Source organism: Pteropus vampyrus, unplaced genomic scaffold (assembly GCF_000151845.1).
Source record: "Pteropus vampyrus isolate Shadow unplaced genomic scaffold, Pvam_2.0 Scaffold28, whole genome shotgun sequence".
NCBI lineage: Eukaryota > Metazoa > Chordata > Mammalia > Chiroptera > Pteropodidae > Pteropus > Pteropus vampyrus.
The window spans coordinates 1,088,924-1,108,397 of record NW_011888809.1 but is presented as its reverse complement, the minus strand read 5'-3'; the positions used below and the strand labels follow the sequence as shown (position 1 = coordinate 1,108,397).

Genomic DNA, 19,474 nt, shown 5'->3' with positions numbered 1-19,474 from the left:
ATGCAGTCTCGCACAGAGCCCTGTACACAGGAAGGCAAACTATTGATGTTCTTGGCACCAAGTATTCACCGGACCAGCCAAATGTTAGCACTTGCTGGGACTGCCAGGAGGCTGAAATCCTCTCCCTCCCCTCCGTAGGCCCCACACAGGGTATTTTCTACACTCAAAACCAAGGAGACACTTTGTTTTTGTCACAACACTCTTCCTTCATGGAGACCCCTACATTAGGTCCTGAGAAATCCACTCTCCCTCTGTATCTGCCCCACCCCTCCCCAATCCATAAAAACCTCTGGCTCCCTGCAGGGCCTGGCCATCCCCAACCTGGGTGGGCTTGCAAGTCCCTAGGCCCAGACTGGATGAGAGACTCACACTCCAGCTGGCACGAGCGGCTGGAACTTCCACTGCTCCTCCTCACAGTCCAGGAAAAGCCGGTTCATGATCTTGTTCTTCTCCTCAGGGGGGATGAAGTTCTCAATAATCAGGTACCTGGGAGCAGGAACGATATAGAGATGGGGGATTGGGGAGTGAGAAACCACACCGGTATGTGAAGGTTGAAGGATCAGAAGCAAGAAGCAAAGAGGCAGAGGGAACAGAGGAGTTGGAGAAACCAAAAAGTTGGGGGGCAGGGATCCCTATAGAAATAATAGACCTTAAAATCACTTTCTTATGCAAAGAGCATAGGCACAGGGCCGTAGGGATTCCTTTCGGCCTGCACTCAGCATGTTCATTGGCGGGTTCATCCAAAGCAGGCCGAAGAGGGAAGGAGATGGAGACAGGAGGTGGAAGAAACTCCAGAACCTAGGCCTCTCCCTCGTCCCTCAGGCCCGTTCTGTTCCCAAGACACCTGGACTCATGGATGAGTACACAGTTGGAACGAGGCCGAGAAGGAGAAGAGCCTGTCAAGGAGAGGCCTGGGGACTGAGGGATGGCTGTGAGGACGAGGAATGGGAAGAGGGGCCTACTTGAGCTTAAGTTCCCGGGTCTGCTCATTCTGTGCCTCCTCCAGGTCTTGCCGCACACGGATGTACTCATCATGCTGGTCCTGGATCTCCGCCTTCACCGCCTGCAGCTTGGCGTAGAGCTGGGAAGGACAGGTGCAGCTCAGAGGTTGCACCGTTAGGCCAGGAGGCCCCAGCCACCCAGCTTGGGCCCCGACAGCTGCAGGCTCAGGGTCCACCAGCTCAGCACAGGATGAGGCCAGGGCCTGGTCTGAATCTCGTATCTACTGCCCCACCATGAATCGGGACAGGATATTCAAAGGGCTACCCCATCCCTCCAACACTGTAACCTGCTACCTGCTCTCTCTCAGCTGCTGTCGGCATCGTGGACTGTTCATACTGGAAGGGTTCCAGGGGACCTTTCGGTCTAACATATTTTTTTCACAGATGAGGAAACTCAGACACAGATTTGCTCAAGGCCACACAAATAATTGACAGAACCAGAATCAGAACGTAAGTATAGGACTTCTGGTCCAGGGCTTGAGGAGAAGAGGGGGCCTAAGCCAGTTCGGAACGTGATCCATCCTACTCCTGCCTCTCCAGGGGCTCTCAAAAGTGGGAGGGTGGAGGGCAGCACTGACTCGGCTCTCCCGTCCTAACCCACTGAGAGGTGTGTCCCTGGAAACTGCCTTTGTGGCTGAGCCTCTGCGTGGCCTGTTCCGGGGCAGCCACATCAGCAATGCTAAGAGCTCTCCAGGAGCTTCCCAGAATCCAGACGGGAACTTGCTGCTTCCTGCCCTTGACCCTCATCTTATGCACACATCTTTCCTTGTCCATGGACTTTGCAGGGTCCTAGTGGCTAGATATTCTCATCCCTTCAGGTGTCCTCGAGGGCCCTGTGTTTCCTCTCTAGAGCTCCCCCAGGCTCAAGTCTTCTCAGGCTCCCTCCCTTCGCCCCTCCCCCCACTCTAGGCCCAGCTACCCAAACTATGACTCCTCGGTGATACCGTAAAGGGGGAAGTTACCCAGGAACATGAGGACAGCAACCCCGAAACTGGAAGTGATGGCATTCCAGTTTATTGGCTGAGTCCAGCCCCCAACACCAGACCCTGGCTTTCGCCGCTCCTCACCCCACTCCAGTAGCCCAGGCAGTGTAATTAGGGTTCAGCAGTTAAAACAAAGTAGGAAGAGGCCTTAAAGCACAAACCCCTTGGGCAGGTGGCCGTCTTTGGGCAGAGGCTGCCAGGCCATCACACGCCTTGACCCCGTTCCGCTGTGGCACCTCACCTTCTTGAGTTTCTTGGTTTTGACTTCCACCTCTTGCTGCAGGGACGTGTAGGTGCCCCGGAGCTCCATGGTCTCCTCATCTCGGAGCATCATCTCCTGCTGCATTTCCCGCTCACGGCGTTTCTAGGCCATGGCAGGGCACAGGGGCTCAGAGAAGCAACACGTACTGGGGAGGGCCAAGGGAGCTTGGGGACAGGCTCACTCTGCCTACCATGGGGCCTGGCTTCACTGTGGCCGCAGATGCCAGTGGGGAAGAAGGGAGCGTCCCGTGGCCTATGTCCACTGCTCCCACCCCATCCTCAGTGGAGCCTCTCTGAACCTTCTTCTCAGCTCCTATGGCTATGCCTTTGCCAGGCACCGCCCATTAGGATGGAGAGCCCAGCCCTAAACACCGCTGCATTCCAGAGGTGTCAACCACAAAGACAGACGTCTGTCTATGGATTTCCAGCTGCTTTGCCCTCTCCCCATCTAGTATTAAAGTCGACTGGTAAGACCAATAAATTGTGGTTCTTGATGATTTAGAACAGTCATTCACTTGGCAAAGAACATTCACCCTTGTAAAAGGCCCCAGAATTAGTGCTAGAAGCCCTGTGGAGGCTGACCATGGAGAGCCATCACTCTCTCTCACCTACCAGCTAGCAGGCCCTGTGCTGGTGGACTCATGGGACCCAGGGAGGCATATCTTAGGGTCTCAGCACTGTTCCAGGGATCCTGAGGCCACCATGGCTTACTGCCCAGAGCCCCCCAGATAAGACCTCAAGGCCACGCGCCCCCAGGGACCTGAAGCCCCAGCCCTACCTGCTCAGCAATCTCCTGCCTCTTCAGCTCCAACATCTTTTGCTGCTCGTTGGTGTGATCCATGATGTTCCTGCCCCCAATGAGCAGCTTGCTCTCCATGGCCTGGGGACACAGAGGAGTTTAGAGACAGGCTTTTCAAAGGGCCACAGAATCCCCAAGTGGAGAGGCTTTCCTTCTCTGGTCTCTGTGGTCCTTCCAGGAAGGGACACAAGATGTGTCCCAGATGGATCTTTGTGGCTCTCAACAAGAATGAAGTTTTGTCCTTTAGCCTCTTGGGCCTCTCAGTACAAGGCTCCCATTGTCAGCAGGACCATTGGGTGAGAATAAGAGAGGGAATACCCTGGGGAATATAGGACCCCTGATCCGTTTGCTTTGAATCCAGACGGAAGGTGGTTCACCATGCCTGGGATAGGGGTGCAGGCGATCAGCGCCCAGTTGGGGTTCAGGAGGGAGAGACGGAAGACAGAGCCACTGTGTAGTCCAGCCTTTAGCTCACTGGCTCCAGACTCAGGAAGAGGGCCTCAACAAGGCAATAGAAAAGGGTCTAACTTTAGTCTGATGTGGAACACAGAAGGAAAGCCAAAGGGAGAAGACAAAGGGGCATATGGGGCCCCAGAAGCACATGAGCTTTGGAGGTGGCTAGAAAAAGACCCAGGTTCTACCTACTAACTACAAAGCCTTGGCCAAGTTACCCCGTTAAGTTCTCACATCTATAATATGGGAACCGCCCATGATCTAGGATGGATAGAAAACATTTGCTGAGTACTATATACGCTAGGGGCTGAACTAAGCCCTTAACGGACACTGTCTCCATCTCCACCCTAAGACTGAGGTACTGCTACTGTCCCCTATTAACAAGTGAAGAAACAGAGTAACTAACCTAAGGTCATGCAGCTAGTCAACAAAGAGGTGACATTTGAATCCACCACCTCTAGTCTCACTCGTGAGCCCCTAGCCCAGTGCTTGGCACGGACATTCCGTAGGTACCTGTTGCATCTGAAGCTTAAATGATAACAGATTTATATAAGCTGTGTATGTTGTGACTACATAAAATGCATTTTCACTACTGCTAATCAGAGGGTGCTGCCCAGGGTGCTCTAGCTGTCCTCTGGTTTCATCCCAGGCCTCCTGGAAGGTTGAAATCACCTTGAGCCACCAGAAGAATTTGGCTGCCTCCCCACTGGAATTTTTCCCAGTGGAACTAGCTGACCTGCTTTGTGGGCTCTCAAAGCAGGGGGTGCTGTCAGAGACAGGGACCCCTGTGCCACCTGTGAGAACCTCACAAAGGGGTCAGAGCAGGACAGGGGTTAAGGGTTGCTTTTGGGAGGTCAGAGGTTGGACCGCATGAAGGTACTAGAGGACATTGAGCAAAGCTGGGCCATTCAGAGAAGCGCCATGCAGCTTCAGAGGCCAAGGAGAGCTGCTGTGGAGAAAGGTGTCCTCCAGTGGCTCTTAGACTCTCATCCTAGACTCTTCCTTCTCACTCAGGGTTGGCACTTGCACCACCCCTTGAGTGAGCAACTCCTTAAATTTTATGGCCTAGGCACCTCACCTACTTCACCCTAAACCCCCTCTCCCCAGCCCCCTCACTGCAGCCTGGCGTTTCACACACTCCCTATATCTGGCCAGTTGTTAAATACCATCAAGTCTGTCTTCTTGGTATGGCTCACATCATTCCCTCCTTTTCATCCTCATGAGACCTGCTGACTTCACTGCGATCCTCATCTGGATCGCTGCCATGAGCTTCCCCTTCCATCCATCTCCGCATTACGCCCAGGGGGAGACACCGAAAACGCAAGTCCTGCAAACTATTTAATGGGCCTCCACTCCTTGCAGGATACACCCCAAAGTCTGCTCTACTATAGACATTTTGTTGAGTGCTTTAGGAAGCAGAACCTGCTAAAAGAAAAGCAACATGTTTCCAGCAAGAGGAAATCATGTCTGACTAATCTCCAAGGTTATTACATTACTTGGGGAAGCTGGTGGCCAGGGCTTTAGAGGTCAAAATGCTGCTGGCAGGGCTCCACATCAGAGGTTATTCAAAGTTACATGGGGAGGGGGTGGTAAAGCGATGAAAAAATGAACGTACCTTCTCATAACAGATTAGGAAAAGGAAACAAATAAACAGGCATCCCCTCAGATGGAAAAATGTTCATATGTTAAATGCTGGGACTAGTCTCTGTTAGAAAGTGTGCACTGGTGAAATACCTAGCTTCACAGATGCTCCCATATCCTTCCAGGTAGTAAAGCACGAGAAAGAATTTCTAGGCCATGTAAGCCGACAAAAAATGGTAGATGAGCTTCAATTACAGTTTTACATGTTGGGAAAAAGTACTTCTAGCTCTACTCATTAAATGATAGCTGTGAGCCATCAGTTATAAGCCAAAAAAAAAAGGAGGGGAAAGTCAATTTCTATTGTTCCCAGAAGACACTGGCTTAATATGCTGCCACAGCTAAAAAAGCCAATAGCATCTGGCCAGGCACCTTCACGGAGGCTTTTTGGAAACAAAATAAAAGTCATTGTATCCTTATATAAAACCATGATGCAGCTGAATCTGGAGTACTATGCACAGTTCCCTCCCTGCATCTCGGGGGACACAAAGGAGAGAGAATATCCAAAGGAAGGTGGCTAAAACCATCAAAAGGAGGGCTATTCTAAGAAACTTCAAAAAATAGGACTTTTTAGTCTGCAAAGACAAAAGAAGGTTAAGAGGACAGGCCCAAAACTATACAATCAAAACAGGTGTGAAAAGCAAAAATCTAGACTTTTCCAATCAATCCTGGTACACAGAATAAAAAAGCTTATACCTTGAATTTTTGGGACAAATAAAGGGAAGTCCTACTGTTTACGGAAAGTAATAAATTTATGGAATTTGATACCTCAGGAGAATTTATTAAATTCTTAATCATTTATTAAGGGACTCTGGGGACACATTTTTAAGCATTTATTATCTTCCTCTCCTTTCAGGAAAAAAAATTACACTAACATCAAAATAATCACAGAAATAAAACAAAATGAGAAAAGACTTCACATTTCCCTCATCATAGCTAATCAGCTTCTTTTATTTTCCAGAGTTTTCCATATGCACGCACAATTTCTTCATATTTATAGATATGGTATAAATCTAAGCTTAAGTCCTGCTATTTCCACTTTATCAAATATCTCAAGCATTGTCTATTACTTCCATAATATTTATGGTTATAAGTTTAATAATTGCATAATATTTAGAGTGGATAAATCATAATATATTTAATTAATCCCCATTATAAAACTATTATTGATTGTTTACAATTTTGTAATAAACACCATTGTGCATATAATTTATTGTTTTAGATGATTTTCTTTGAAGGAAATTTGAGGATTGGATAAAGGGTTATAAACATTTTGTGCATCTTAGAACATATAGTCGAGTTACCTTTCTAACGGTTTATACCACTTAAACTACTGCTGAAAATAAATAATAAACCACTTTTATTAGAATGTCATATGCATGAAGTATTACCATTATTTTTTAAAATCTGCTATAATAATAGATATCAAATTGAGCCTCCCCATTTATTTTATATTCTCTCTACCTTTAAGGTGGTCTTGTGGAGGTCTAATCTCCGCTTTCACAATATACCCTTTTAAGCTTTTGTTGGTGATTGGTTAATGAGGTAGACCTCTAATTCAAAATAATTCTTTGTTTATTTACCCTCCACCTTCACCAGCTACCTGCACCTGGTCCCCATGTTCTCCTCATTCAAAATTCTGTCTGACAACATCCAAATGGATTCAAAAACTGGGTAACTCATTTGGACATTGTCAGGCAGAAATTGAGCTGCCAGGCAGGCCTGGAATTTGATGCATCAGCCAAGACCACCAGGCCTCCAAATCCCAACCCTCTTCCCACCCCCATCCCCATGACGTGATTCCCGGGACTGGGTTCTGTGTTGGTTCTTGCTAATCTGCATTCATGTTGGGCCTCTTCTCTGGACCTAGAACTTTCCTTCAGGATCTCTTCTTCTGGCTGAGCCCTGGGCTCCACGAAAAGAATTCCTGGATTATGCCTTTCTAACTGCTCATTATCATCCGCATTCCGCTTGCCCATTGCCCCTGTGCTTCTCTGCCTGCCCACCGGAATCAAGCGCAGATGTGGTCTGAATGACAACTGGATTTGCCAAGTCTTGCACACTTGGCCAACCCACACTATCAGCCAAGCCTGCCTGACAGAACTTGTATTGTGCTAGAAGAAGGGGTTGGTCCTGGCACGAAATCTGTGAGTGGGCCTCAATCCAAGTGCAAGGTCTCAGCCCCCTTCTGCTCCCAGACCTCAACTCAGGTTGTCCGCTTTACCCTCATACTCTGAAATATGTCATGCGTGAGCTTCCATTCTTTTCTCAGAAACAAGTTTTTGTTTTTTGCTTTTGCTTTTAATTTTCCCCATTTCTCTAGGATACTAATGTCCATCTCCTCTTTTTCTTTAGAGATCTTTGTCCTTAACTATCACCCGTGGAGGGAGAGGAGGGACAGAAATGCCTCAAATGCCTGTGCCTAATTCAAGCTGGGGGGTACTAAGCAGAGAGGCTGGGAATATGGGGCTCCTAGTCCCCAGAGGTTCCCTGGAGCTCTGAATTGAGCAAGTTAATGCTGTCTTTGTGATCTCTCAGAGCAAAGGAATACAGGTGGGTGGAGCCCATAGGCAGGACTGGGTTTGGTTCTACTGATCCAGTGCAACTAAAAGGCCAGAAGATGCTGTGGGGGTGGAATAGACAGGGCTGTGAACTCCAGAATACCATGATCTGACTCTGGAGAGAAGGATGCAAATCACAGGGAACTAAGGTGACCTCAGAGAATCATTAGCCCCAACCCCCTTGGCTTTAAAGATGAAGAAACTGAGGCCCAGAGATAGAGTACTCTAAGCCTAGAATCTTTATGTGTATCTGCTCCTATGATGACTATGTACTTTCCAGATAATTTCCTAATTTGGTCATGGTCTTGATTCCAGGTATTAGAGGCAGGTCAGCTGTTATGACAATTAACAGCCAAGATCACCCTAGGGATCATGTCCGTTTGCAGCACAGCTTGGGATATTCAGAGGCTCACCTTTTCCTACTCCAGGAGCAACTGGAATATAAAACCAGAAAGCAAAGAAAGGAGGCCCCAGGACTCATTAAGTGCTGATCTGGAAAGCCAGAATGGAGACAGCCAGGCCCAGCCAGCCACTCCCCTGAGAAGATACTATCAGGTATAATTTTACAAGGACAGAGAAGTCAAACAGGCTCTGCTCTGTCACTGCCAGCTAATCTATGGCATTTTGCAGGAGACAAGCATCTCTGATGCAACGTGCCATGTGCCTGCAGCTAGTCTAGGTTCTTTTTACCTTAATCATCCTATTTAATTATCACAAGAACCTTATGAGATAACAAGGACATAAAAGAAAATTAAGGCTCAGACAGGTGAAGTGACTTGCTCAAAGTTACGGTGCCAGTAAATGGCCAAAGTGATACTTGAACACCAGCTTCTTAATTCTAAGTTTTCCCTCTTCTACACTAGTCTCCCAGGTTCAGGCAGGTAGGCACCTTGAAAAGAAGCAACTTTTGGTATTTGTACCTTTACCAACTCAGGAACCATCAGGAAAGCTCAGAGCACCATTTCTTTCTTCTCCAGTTGAAACAGGCAGGGCTCTGCTGAGGATGCTTCTGCCTGCGTGAGGCTCTTATGGGGCCTCTAAGATGAGCAGATGCTTCTGCCTGCGTGAGGCTCTTATGGGGCCTCTGAGATGAGCAAGCTAGAGCTCCTAACCGTGTGCTTGGAGGAGGCTGTCAGTATCATTACCATCCCTAAGAGAAGTTAAAACCTGGAATGCTCATGAGAAGAACCACCTCACAAGTTCCATGGTAGAATGACACAAAGAGTGCTGGGCAAGACAGCCTGAGTCCTGGAACACACTCTGCCACCCTGTTTGCTACGAAATCTAGGGCCTCAGCCTCTAGATGTCAGTTTTTTCATCTGTAATATGGGGTGAGAATGGTGAGTTGAAGAATAGATGTGAAAGTACTTGGTAAAAGACAAAGTACAATCGAACATCAGTGGTTACTTGCTGTTTCAGTACTTGATTAAACTTTACCCAGCACTCAACACAAAGAGCAAAACGAAAACAATTAGTGCAACCGTCTCTTGGGAAATAGAGCCACTCCATCACAGACCTGTTTCTCCTTTTGTGGCTAGTTGTAGATCTTGAGGAGCCAGCAGTAAGGGAAGAAAAAAATGAAAGACAATGGTGAAGGGATGAACAGTGCTCTTTTCAGTGATTTTCTGCTTTGAGGAGGCGTGGGGGGGAGGGTGTCGCAAATGAGGAGACTGAGTCTGAATTTCCTGCCTTGAGTCTCCTTGGATGGCTCAAAAGACACCAGTGATTGGTTTTTCAGATTTCAGAATTCTCTCTTCAAGAAGAGAGAACAATTAGAGAGCAGGAGACATATGGGCTGAGGAGTGAGGTGCGCTGTGCTATACTCTACTCCAGCCTCATACTGGACAGGCAGGGTATGGATGCCCAGAGTGCTCCAGTCCACTTTGCAGAAAAGCGGCAAGGACAATGTCAGCCCATCTACTCCAGTAAGAAAACCATGAGCACCTCAGATCTGATCCTGACCTTTGTCTTTCTCTCCTATTTCTCTGGCTTAGTTGTGGTATTCTACAGGGTTTCTCTTCAGCACCAGGGATGCAAATCCAGCCAGACAATAAAATGTTACAACATCAGAACTAGAAGAGACCTAAGGATGGACAAAGCGCAGACTCAGCATTTTACAAGGCCCAGAGGACTTAGGCGGGTCATACTGGGTCATGCAGCCTCCAGCTCCCAGGCGATGCTTGGTCATGCCTCTCCAGCCCTCACTGTCCCTCATTCAGGCCAATCTCACATCCTGGGCTCCTGACCCGCTGCTTCCAAGGTGAATCAGCAAATGGTGCGGAAAGCAAAGAAACATCTATTGATCATTTTTTACAGTCCCTGGGCGGGGATATGACTTGTCCAAGGTCACAGGATTATCAATATCTGGGTACCTTTGAGTATTATTATTGACCCTGAATTTCCCTCAATTATTTATTACTTTTAAACCAACCTTCCAATTAGGTGTTAACACTTTTCTGTTATAATTTTTCTCCCTCAAAAAATTTAGATTAATTTTTGTTTAATTAACAAAGTAATATATGCTTGCCCAAAAAAAAAAAAAAAAAAAAGATAAAAGTAAAAAAAGGTATAAAATACTTAGAGATAATTACTATTAAGGAGTTCTCATGATTCCTTCCAGAAGCTTAAATAATTTAAAAACAAAGTCAACTATAATAGCTGATTTATGTTCTTGGCTGTGGGTACTCAAAAAAGATTTGTTGATTATAGGAATGAATGGCGCTCGGCTGAGGTCAGCAGCTGGGGGTTTGCATCACACGGAAGGACAGAGATGAGTTAATCATCTCAGCAGACAAGAGCTCCCACTGGGGCCTATTAGCCAGGGATCTGGCATAAACCTGTCCTTTCTGAGTTGGTATTACAGTATACAGGTGAAGTCATGGGCTTTGGAGTCAGGCAGACATATGCTTATATTCTGATCCTAATACTTCCTGGGCATATGACTGCGGGTTTTTCCTTCCTTAATGTACCTCTGTGTCCTCATTTGTCACATGGAGATTAAAACTGTACTACTTTATGGTGCTATTGTAGGGACTGAATAAACAATGCACATAACAAATAGAGCAGAGTGCTTGACATTGAACATGCATTAAAGAAATGGTAGCTACCATTATTATTACTACTGTTGTTATTATTATTACTCTGTTGGCCCACCTCAAGAAAGAAGAAAGCCTGCAGGTCCATTACCTAGTGCTGTAGAAACAGTTCAACCCAAGGCCTGGTACTCCTGTGTTGAGTATATCTGGGAGGAAAGGGAGGCAACTAGAAAGTAACTCTTCAGTCGGACCAGGAGTTAAGGCCCAGGAATGTCAGAGAATATTAAAAATTCTAGATACACCAAACCACAAGTGCAGGTGCCCCGTAAGCTCTGAGCATAGGGATCTGCCTTGCACAGCCTGCAGGGCTACAGGATCTCAGACAGGCCACCTGGTTTAGCAGCTCTCAGTAGTGCCCCAGACCGGCCAGGCGCAGCAGGCTGGTGGGGCACAGGCAGGAGAAGGGTGCCCTTCTCTAGTTGAATTCCAGGCCCTTCCTCCTAGTCCTCAGAGCACAATGAGAACATTATCACAGCTACTTCATCCAATCTTGTGCTCCCTGGGGGTTGAAAATGACGAGGAGCAATATAATAATACGCCCCTTCAGACAACACACATCAAGGAAAACCCAACACTGTACTAAAAGGCCTGCTGAGCCTCCACATAATTTGATGGCCAGAACTCTAAGGGAAATGTTTTAGTTGTGTATACTTCCTGCTGGCCCAATCTTTACAAAATTCCCCCAGGTCACAACAATTCTGTTAACTGATCACACCCACCAGGGATAAGAAGGAGTATAAGTCACTGCTTCCATTGATGACAAGAGACCGTGAACTCTGACCTAAATGCCAGACCCAGCCTGGAGCACTGGTCACTTGTTATCTCAAGGCTTCTCTCAAGGATCATGGATGACTCAGCTGGAATGGGTTTGGAGATATACACAGTCCCTTGATTACCGAGGCCCATAAATACCAGAGTGTTTGGCATGGGGCTGGTGTCCTTGGTGAAATCAGACTAGCTTTGAGAAAGTAGACACTCCCTATATTATTGTGGAGTCTCTGGAAACTGAGTACAGCCCTATTTGGAGACTAACATCAAGATCAGGGCAGTGGAATGAAACAGAGTATTTAACTCCTCTACAATACGTTCTCTCTCAATTGGAGCTTCTTCTCCCCAGAAACCTCGCTGTGTACCTTTACCCACTTTCTTTCTCCCTCATTCTATGACTTTATTTCTCTTTCCTCTCTTTACTGTTCCCCTCTATTTCTTTTCCATTTTCTTCTTTCTTCTCTTCTTCACATTGTCTATCTCTAAGTGGCCATAATAGAGAGCTGAAACATATCTCTGATTATTGGTTGAATTCATACATTGAATTTAAACCCTCTGATGTCAATTTTCAAAAGGATGAAACATTTTGGGGAAAAAAAGATGAAACATTTTATATTTTGCTCTAGAAGGTGCTACCTTAACAATTAAGAACTTTTAAGAGGAGGTGATTTTGATGATCATCTGGTTCAATGGCTTTTCTGATACATGGATCCCTTTAGAGCACTTCTGACATTCAGTTTCTCCTTAAACACTTCTAGGCATTGGAGCCCATTACACCTCTTGAAACGGCCCAATTCTAAGTAAAAAGTTCTTTTATACTGAGCTTAACTTGCTCCCATAACTCCCACTTCCTGATTCCCAGGACAATCTAGGATACAAAAACAGTACAACCAGCCTGAGGGCAGTGAGGCACATATTAAGATCAAAGGATAAAGGTGGACCAGCTGGCTGTGATGTTCTGCTGTTGGAGTGGCTTGTTAGGGCAGGAAAACTGAATATTGCAACTAGACTCTGGTAGGCCTTGAATGCCCGTCTAAAACATGATGTGTTTTGACATATGTTTTGACATATTAGGTAGGTGGCCAAGTGAAAACATCTATTAGGCAGTTGGAGGTAACAGTAATACAGTTATAATTTACTGAACTCTTATATGCCAGGAACTGTGCAAAATGCTTTAACATCAATTATCTCATTTAATGCTCTCCACAGTATGACATAGGAACTATTATCATTCCGTTTTATAAAGAAACTGAGGTCTCAGAACTAGTAAGTAACGAAACCCAGGCCTGCCTGACACTCATGCCTGTGCTCTGAATACAGCACTCTACAAAATAAGGTTAGCAGAGAGACCAGGAAATGAAATCTCGATGTGGGAGTCACAGACATAGAGGGAGAAAGTATCAAGAACAGAGGGCTATAGGTCTCATTTGAGCTCCCTTCTTCTAAAGATGAGCCCCCAATTTTCATTTCTAGTCTTGTGTTTGCTTCTAAATTCTACTGATCATCACCAGCTGTCCACTGGGTTTTGTCACCTCAAATTCAACATGTCTACAGCAGCTTCTGTCATTTTTTCATCACCTTCCCAACGACCAGTTCCCAACTTGATAATTTCTAGTTTTTAAGCATAAAAGAGGGTCAAATTTTGTGTCAAACCAACCTGGACTCAACTAGATTTGCCATATGCAAACCATGTGGTCTTGGGCAAGTTACTGAACCTTAAGGGGTCTCATTTTCTCATTTATAAAATGGGAATAGTACCAAGACCTTTCTTGGAAGGAGCCTTGGGTATTATATGAAATAATTTGTATATAATACATAGTATAGTACTTGGCACCTACCAAGTGTTAGGTAAATGGAATTATTATTGCTATTACTGTTGTTTCTCAGGTTTAAAACTCCCTCTCTTGCATATCCATTTTTGGTTAATCTTTCATGTTGAGAGGTAGGAGGAAGAAGAGGGACCCACAAAGGGGATGGTAAAAAGTCAATGCAGTTTGTGCTCCCTGCGGTAACCTCATCCCTATGGCTTTTGGGGCGGCATGGTCTCTTTTTTACACCCACTGCAGAGAGAGCTGGGCTCTAGTCAAGACCCCCCTGCTCTTCTCCCTCCAGACTTACTTGGGGATCAGTGAGCAGTGGTTTTCTACCTCTTCTATTCCTCTCTTCAGCTGGAGCCTGCATTTTGTGCCATCTGCAGCCCTGGCCTCTTCTAAATACCCTCCTTTACTTCTAAGTATCTAGAATCAAAGTTTTAGAAATCATCTAGTCCAATCCCTCAAAAAATGAAGTTTAAAATTAAAGCAGTCATTTAAAAACGTTTTCTTGCACAATTAAATTTGAGTAAAGTAAGCCTTCTCCCAAGCAATCAGCATGCATTCACCAGTTTTCATCACAGAATGTTGCATTGTGCACAAACATTTGAGTTTTCCCTATGCAGAGCCAACCTCGGTGTGGGTCAGTCTGGGACTTGACCTGCTCTCCTCCCTCACAGGCCTAGTATGCTATCCGGCCCCCAAGAGATACACATAGTAGGGATCGCTAATGTTTGATGATAAACAGGGCACTGATCACAATCACAAATCCTCACACATTTATTTGAATACCCTAACATCTCCTGATGCCCAATATAAAAGGAGAGACGAAAGGAGACTCCAAGGAGACAGCCATGGTTGTACACAGTGAGGGGAGAACAAAGGGAATGGGGAGCCTAGAGGTGGCAAGCAGGGAAAGCAGGCGAGACAGACTGTTAGATGCGTCGGAGAGTGAATGAGGGCACTGGGTCACATCAGCTACTGCTTAGCTGCCCCCAGAGGCTGGTGTGAACTGGAAGAAGGGAATGGGGGGAGGTGAGAAGGGGAGTTGATGCCATAACTCAGAAAGTAGGAACTGGAGGGTGTTGTAGATGGGGAGCAAAAGCTCAGCTTATTTCCAGGAGAGACCCAAGCTCTTGACTTCTGATCTGGTCTTGCCTCTGTTCTCCTTGATCTTTCTTGCCTGGCTCTGCCCCCAGGGCTGCAGGATTATGGCAAGACAGTTGAGTTGGCAGGAGAAGGAAGGAGTTAAACTAATAGCAAAGATGTCAGTCCTGGAGATCACTGGACCCCTGCTTGGCAGACAGAAGCCACCTGGTGGCTGCTAATGTCCTCCATTTATTTGGTGTTTGTAGCATATTTCAAATGCCCTCACACTAATGGTCTCATTCAGTCTTCAGCATAACCCTGTGAAATAGGCAGGCCTGGGATTATCTCTAACATGTTCCTCCCCTCTTTACCCTGAGGATCCCTCAAAAGCCCTCAAACCGTCTCCTCCATCTAGAAATACCCAACAGTGAACCAGGAGGTGCTGTAGGGGCCTTAGGGAGGTTGGAGTTCTCGGTCTAGGCTCCATTCTGGGCTTGCTCCCGCTGTCTGTCCAGGGCTGGGCCGGACGAGAAGTCACAGGATATGGAATCATTCCCCTCCTGGAATTTCTCAGGCACTCCTCCCCCTTTGCTTATTCTGAAAGCCTGGCACACAATAACCATTTCACCCACTCCCCGGAGAGCTATGTCAGACTTCTCATTAGGCGAATGGAAACCTGAGGCCTAGAGAGGCAAAGGCCTTTGCCCTGAGTCACACAGTGAGCAAACATGGAAGGCTCTATGATAACTTAGAACACATGTCTGGGGCCACAAAAAACCTGGGTTCCAGTCCTGGCTCCAACACTTATCAGCCAGGGTCACCAAAATAGTCACTCGACCTCCACAGCTTTGGTTTTCATTAACTGTAAAACGGAAATAATACATCATCTCTTGGAGTTGCTAGGAGGATTATAAGAGATCAAGATGTCTAAGTGTCATGTAAAAATGAAGCACTCTGATTATCAAGTAGGACTCTGGTGTAATAGAAAGAGGCTGGGCCAAATATAGAGTCTGGAATCTCCTTAAATTTCCTATGTGGCCTCGGGCAAGTCCCAGCCTCCGTTTTCCAAAGTCCCTGCCAGCTCTAAGATGGAGTTCTAAGGGCTATGCCTTTGGTGCAAGAATTCTGGCATGAGCTGCCCTGATCTCTTGACTGTTCTATTATCTGTGCCCCACATTGCCTTAGATCCAAGAGTCTTACTGAGGGAGCCAGTCAGTCACCAACAGTGGGAGATCCCATTGTTCTCAATGGAAAGAACCCCACTAGAGTCTTTTCTTCATCCCCTCCACCCATTTCTTCAGCGCTGAAGTACACTTCTGTACTCTCTTAGCCTCCCTCACCTCCCAGACTTAAGGGGAAACGGGACGGGGAGCAAGGGGCATGCCGGTGGCTGGGAGGGTGTTCTTGGCAGTGAAAGCAATAACAGACCATGTAAAATTTCCCAGTGGCGAGCACCAGGCTGGCTGGATTCCCTTCCTCCTAGGGAGAGCTGAGTCCTGCCTTTCACATCCTGCTTCTCCCAGGGTGGCCTAAAACGTGCCAGCCCCTGATCCTTCGTTTGAGGAAGTGGCTTAGCATAACCCTTGCTGGGCTCAGGGAAGTGAATTAAATATTAAATATGCAAAGACCAGGGCCCCTGGTGCAGCAGCACATTCTCGTAACACAGACAATGGCATCTAGCTCATCTGTCATCCTTCCAGCGGCTACAGCTCTCCCTCTCCAGACTGGCCTTCCCTGCTGCCAGCCCACGCTCCTGAGAAGGAATAAGAAATGGTAATATTCTGCTCTCCCCAGGAAGTGATCGGCTCATGATTCTCTGTGTCCTTCCTCCAACCCCCAGTGTTGAAGGTTCTGGGAACCTAAAGATGCCAGGAACATTGACTAATGGCATCTGCAGCACTGAAATTTGGCAAATCTGTGGCTGGTCAGCAGGGGCTTCTGTAACTTAGTCTCACCTAAGGCCTGGAGGCTCCCTTGCAGAGAGATCAGCTCAGGAACGACACTGAGGCCCTGACATCTCTCAGGGCAATGGAGAATTAGACCTTACTGGGATGAGGCCTGGGTGTGGGGGCCAGTTAGTTTACGTCTCAGATTAATAAAGGTCAAAGAATTAATAGGTTGGAAGAGCCTCAGAAATCACCCAAGCCAACCTTCTGTTTTACAAATAGAGAAACTGAGGCTTGAGGGGAAAAGGAAGCAACTTATACAAGGTCTCTCAATGAGCTGTAGAATAGCTAGGCCTAGATTCCAGGTCTTCAGTGTAGAGCCCGGGGCTCTTTCTACCCTCTGTGTGATCCTCCAAATTTCCTAATGATACCATGCAATGGGGTCTACCTCACATGGACTGCTTTCACAGGGAGCAGAATCCATTCATGGTCCTGCCTTGCCATCCAAGAACTGAAAGAGCACAAGGTCCATGGGTTCCTGCTCAGCTTTGCCACTTTGCAGCATAGAAGCTTGATCATGTCACTTCTCTGAGTCTTAGTTCCTCACTTGTAAAAGGGGGATTTAAGAACCACTACCCCAGATGGCTACTGTAAGGATCAAATAAGATCATGTATGTGGAGCATTTTGTAAACTATTAAATGTTATCCAAATGTCAGATATTATTAAAATGGTATAAGGTTTGAAGGTGCTGCAGAGGGCAGAGATCACAGGGGAGGAGGCTATACGAGAGTGAGAACCCGCACCCAAATGAGGCTGAGGGCCTGCCTGCCAGTTCTGTGGACCTGAATGCCACTAGGAGCCATCGGCAGAGACTGACATGCAGCAGGTCAGACCAGCCCAAGCTCATTGGCTTGAGAGACGGCCTGCCTGCTTTGCAGTGTGTGTGTGTGTGTGTGTGTGTGTGTGTGTGTGTGTGTGTGTGTGTGTGTGTGTGTGTGTCCATCTGTCCTCCTAGGTGTTCCTGCGAGGCTCTGCCTGGAATTTACCTGGCTGCTCCAGGGGAGCATTTGGCAGGAGGGCAGTGTATGGTGCTTCAGGCCAGGTCACAGACCTGCAAAGAAAAACCTTCCAGCCCAGATCCCTCTGGGGACCTCTGGACGCCCCTGGTCCCTCTAGGGCTCTTACCTTGTACTTGGCTGCAAGCAGCTCTGTGGCCTGCTGCTCACGCCGCAGGTCTTCCAGCATCTTCTCCTTCTCTTCTAGCAGCTTCTGCTTCTCCTCCAGTAGCTTCTGCTTCTCCTCGCTCACCAGGCTACGGTCATCCTGGATGGCCGCCTTCTCCTCCTCCAGCCGCTCCTTCTGCTCCTGCAGGTAATTCTCCATGTTCTTGTCCAAGGCCGACTCCAGGATGGGCTGGGGCGGGCGGTGGTTGTTGTTGTTGTCATCCTCCTCTTCAGCCACCCAGGCCTCGATCACAGGGCCCTCAGGGTACCCGGCCGGGGCTGACACGGCCTTCTTCCTGCGGCTGCTCTTCCTCCGGAGCCGCTTCCCCAGCATGCCCTTCTTCTCCAGCTGGGCCTTCAAGCGGGCGATCTCTTCCTGGAATTCCCGCAGCAGTGTGTCTTTGGGGTCCTCATTCACCCGGGGCTTATTCTTGATGTTCTTGGCCCGGTTGGCAAAGCGCAGGGTAGAGAGGCTCTCGTCGTAGCTATGAGAAGCTGGCCCCAGGGTGGCCACCATGATGGTCTTGGCATTGCCCCCTAGAGAGTCCTGGAGCAGCCGGGTCAGCTTGGAGTCCCGGTAGGGGATGTGGGTGCTCCTGTTGCCCGCCAGAGCAGCGATCACATTGCCCAGGGCAGACAGTGAGAGGTTGATTTTGGAGGCTTCCTTTGGCCTTTCTCCACCACCACTGCCCCCTCCACCGCCGCCACTACCGGTAGGCTGTGTGGCTGTCCCTCCAGCTGTGTTGGGGCCCGCCTTGTTTTGTCTTTCACTGCCAGCCAGGTCCACCAGGTTGAGCTTGCCCACACGGATATGGTCTTGGCCATCAGTGCCACGCTCACTGCACTCCACAGTGATGACAAAGATGGCGTGGGAGCGGGAACTGACTTCATTCATGTGTGTGCTGCCCACCGCCCGGGTCTGGTTCCCCAGGTTCATAACGTGCTCGATCTCCTTGACATTCTTGGTGACAAAGGAGGAGAGGTCCTTGATGTAGACGCCTGTCTCCGGGTTTTCCTTCAGCTCCAGCCTCTTACCAGGCTCCTTGGAGAGCAGGTCTCGAATCTCCTCCTGGTAGATCTCCAGGTAGGAGGCCCGGACCAGGTACTGCTGGTTCTGGGAGCGCGAGATGTGGGTGAAGATGTGCTCAAAGGCATTGGGGATGACCCCGCGAAGCTCGGGCTCCACCCAGGTCCCCTGCATGGTGTAGGTCTTGCCAGTGCCCGTCTGGCCATAGGCAAACACTGTGCCATTAAAACCCTGAAGCACCGAGTCTACCAGGGGCCTCACGGTTTCATCATACAAGTCTGCCTGCTTGGAGCTGGCATCATACACGGCATCAAAGGTGAAGGTCTTGGGCAGCTCCCCCAGGGCAGCACGGGGGTTCCGCAGAGTCACCTGGCCCAGTTTCACGTCCATGGTCAGGATCTGCTCGTGACCAGCAGCCTCCTCCTTTCGGCTAAAGGGGCGGCACCGGGCCACCACCTTCAGGGCCTCGCTGGCCTTGGCTTTACTGGCCATCTTGCTCCTCTGTTCTTCCCGCCCCGTGGCCGGCTCTGCAGCCCGGGCGGTCCTGTGGTCCTCCCTAGGTAGGTATCAGCAGGGCCGGCCCAGCCCCCAGGCGCCACTCTTCAATCCGCATGCAGCCTCCGAGGGTGGGGATGCTGGGAGGTGGCCCCGCCGCTGCTGCAGTCCGGGCCTCCTCCGCTCTCCGGTCCTCGCTGCACCCGCTGGGCAGGGAGAATTAAGCAGAATCCCCGGGCAGCCGCGGGAGCTGCGCCGGCCGAATGGCAGTGCCCAGAGCCCGCCCCATGCTGGGGCAGAGAGGCGCTGCCGTAAACAGCTACGGCAACAATGAGATAAAGGAAGAGGAGAATGGGATGGGGCGGGGGGTGGGCAGCAGAGCT

General features: G+C 48.4%; 1 protein-coding gene across 3 annotated transcripts in view; it reads right to left on the bottom strand.

Annotated features, from left to right (window-relative positions):
* Window positions 1-19,474, bottom strand: part of KIF3C (kinesin family member 3C) — a 33,891-nt gene that overhangs the window by 11,980 nt on the left and 2,437 nt on the right. For 2 of the 3 annotated variants that reach the window (XM_011356533.2, XM_011356535.2), the window contains exons 1-5: window positions 17,532-19,468; window positions 3,024-3,125; window positions 2,226-2,348; window positions 963-1,081; window positions 370-486 (exon numbers count right to left, since the gene is read on the bottom strand). In XM_011356533.2, the coding sequence (XP_011354835.1) occupies window positions 370-486; window positions 963-1,081; window positions 2,226-2,348; window positions 3,024-3,125; window positions 17,532-19,088 (2,018 nt within the window). In that variant the 5' untranslated portion in view covers window positions 19,089-19,468. Of the gene's footprint in view, window positions 1-369; window positions 487-962; window positions 1,082-2,225; window positions 2,349-3,023; window positions 3,126-17,531; window positions 19,469-19,474 lie in introns of those variants that run through there. The other variant, XM_011356534.2, reaches the window with a different exon arrangement.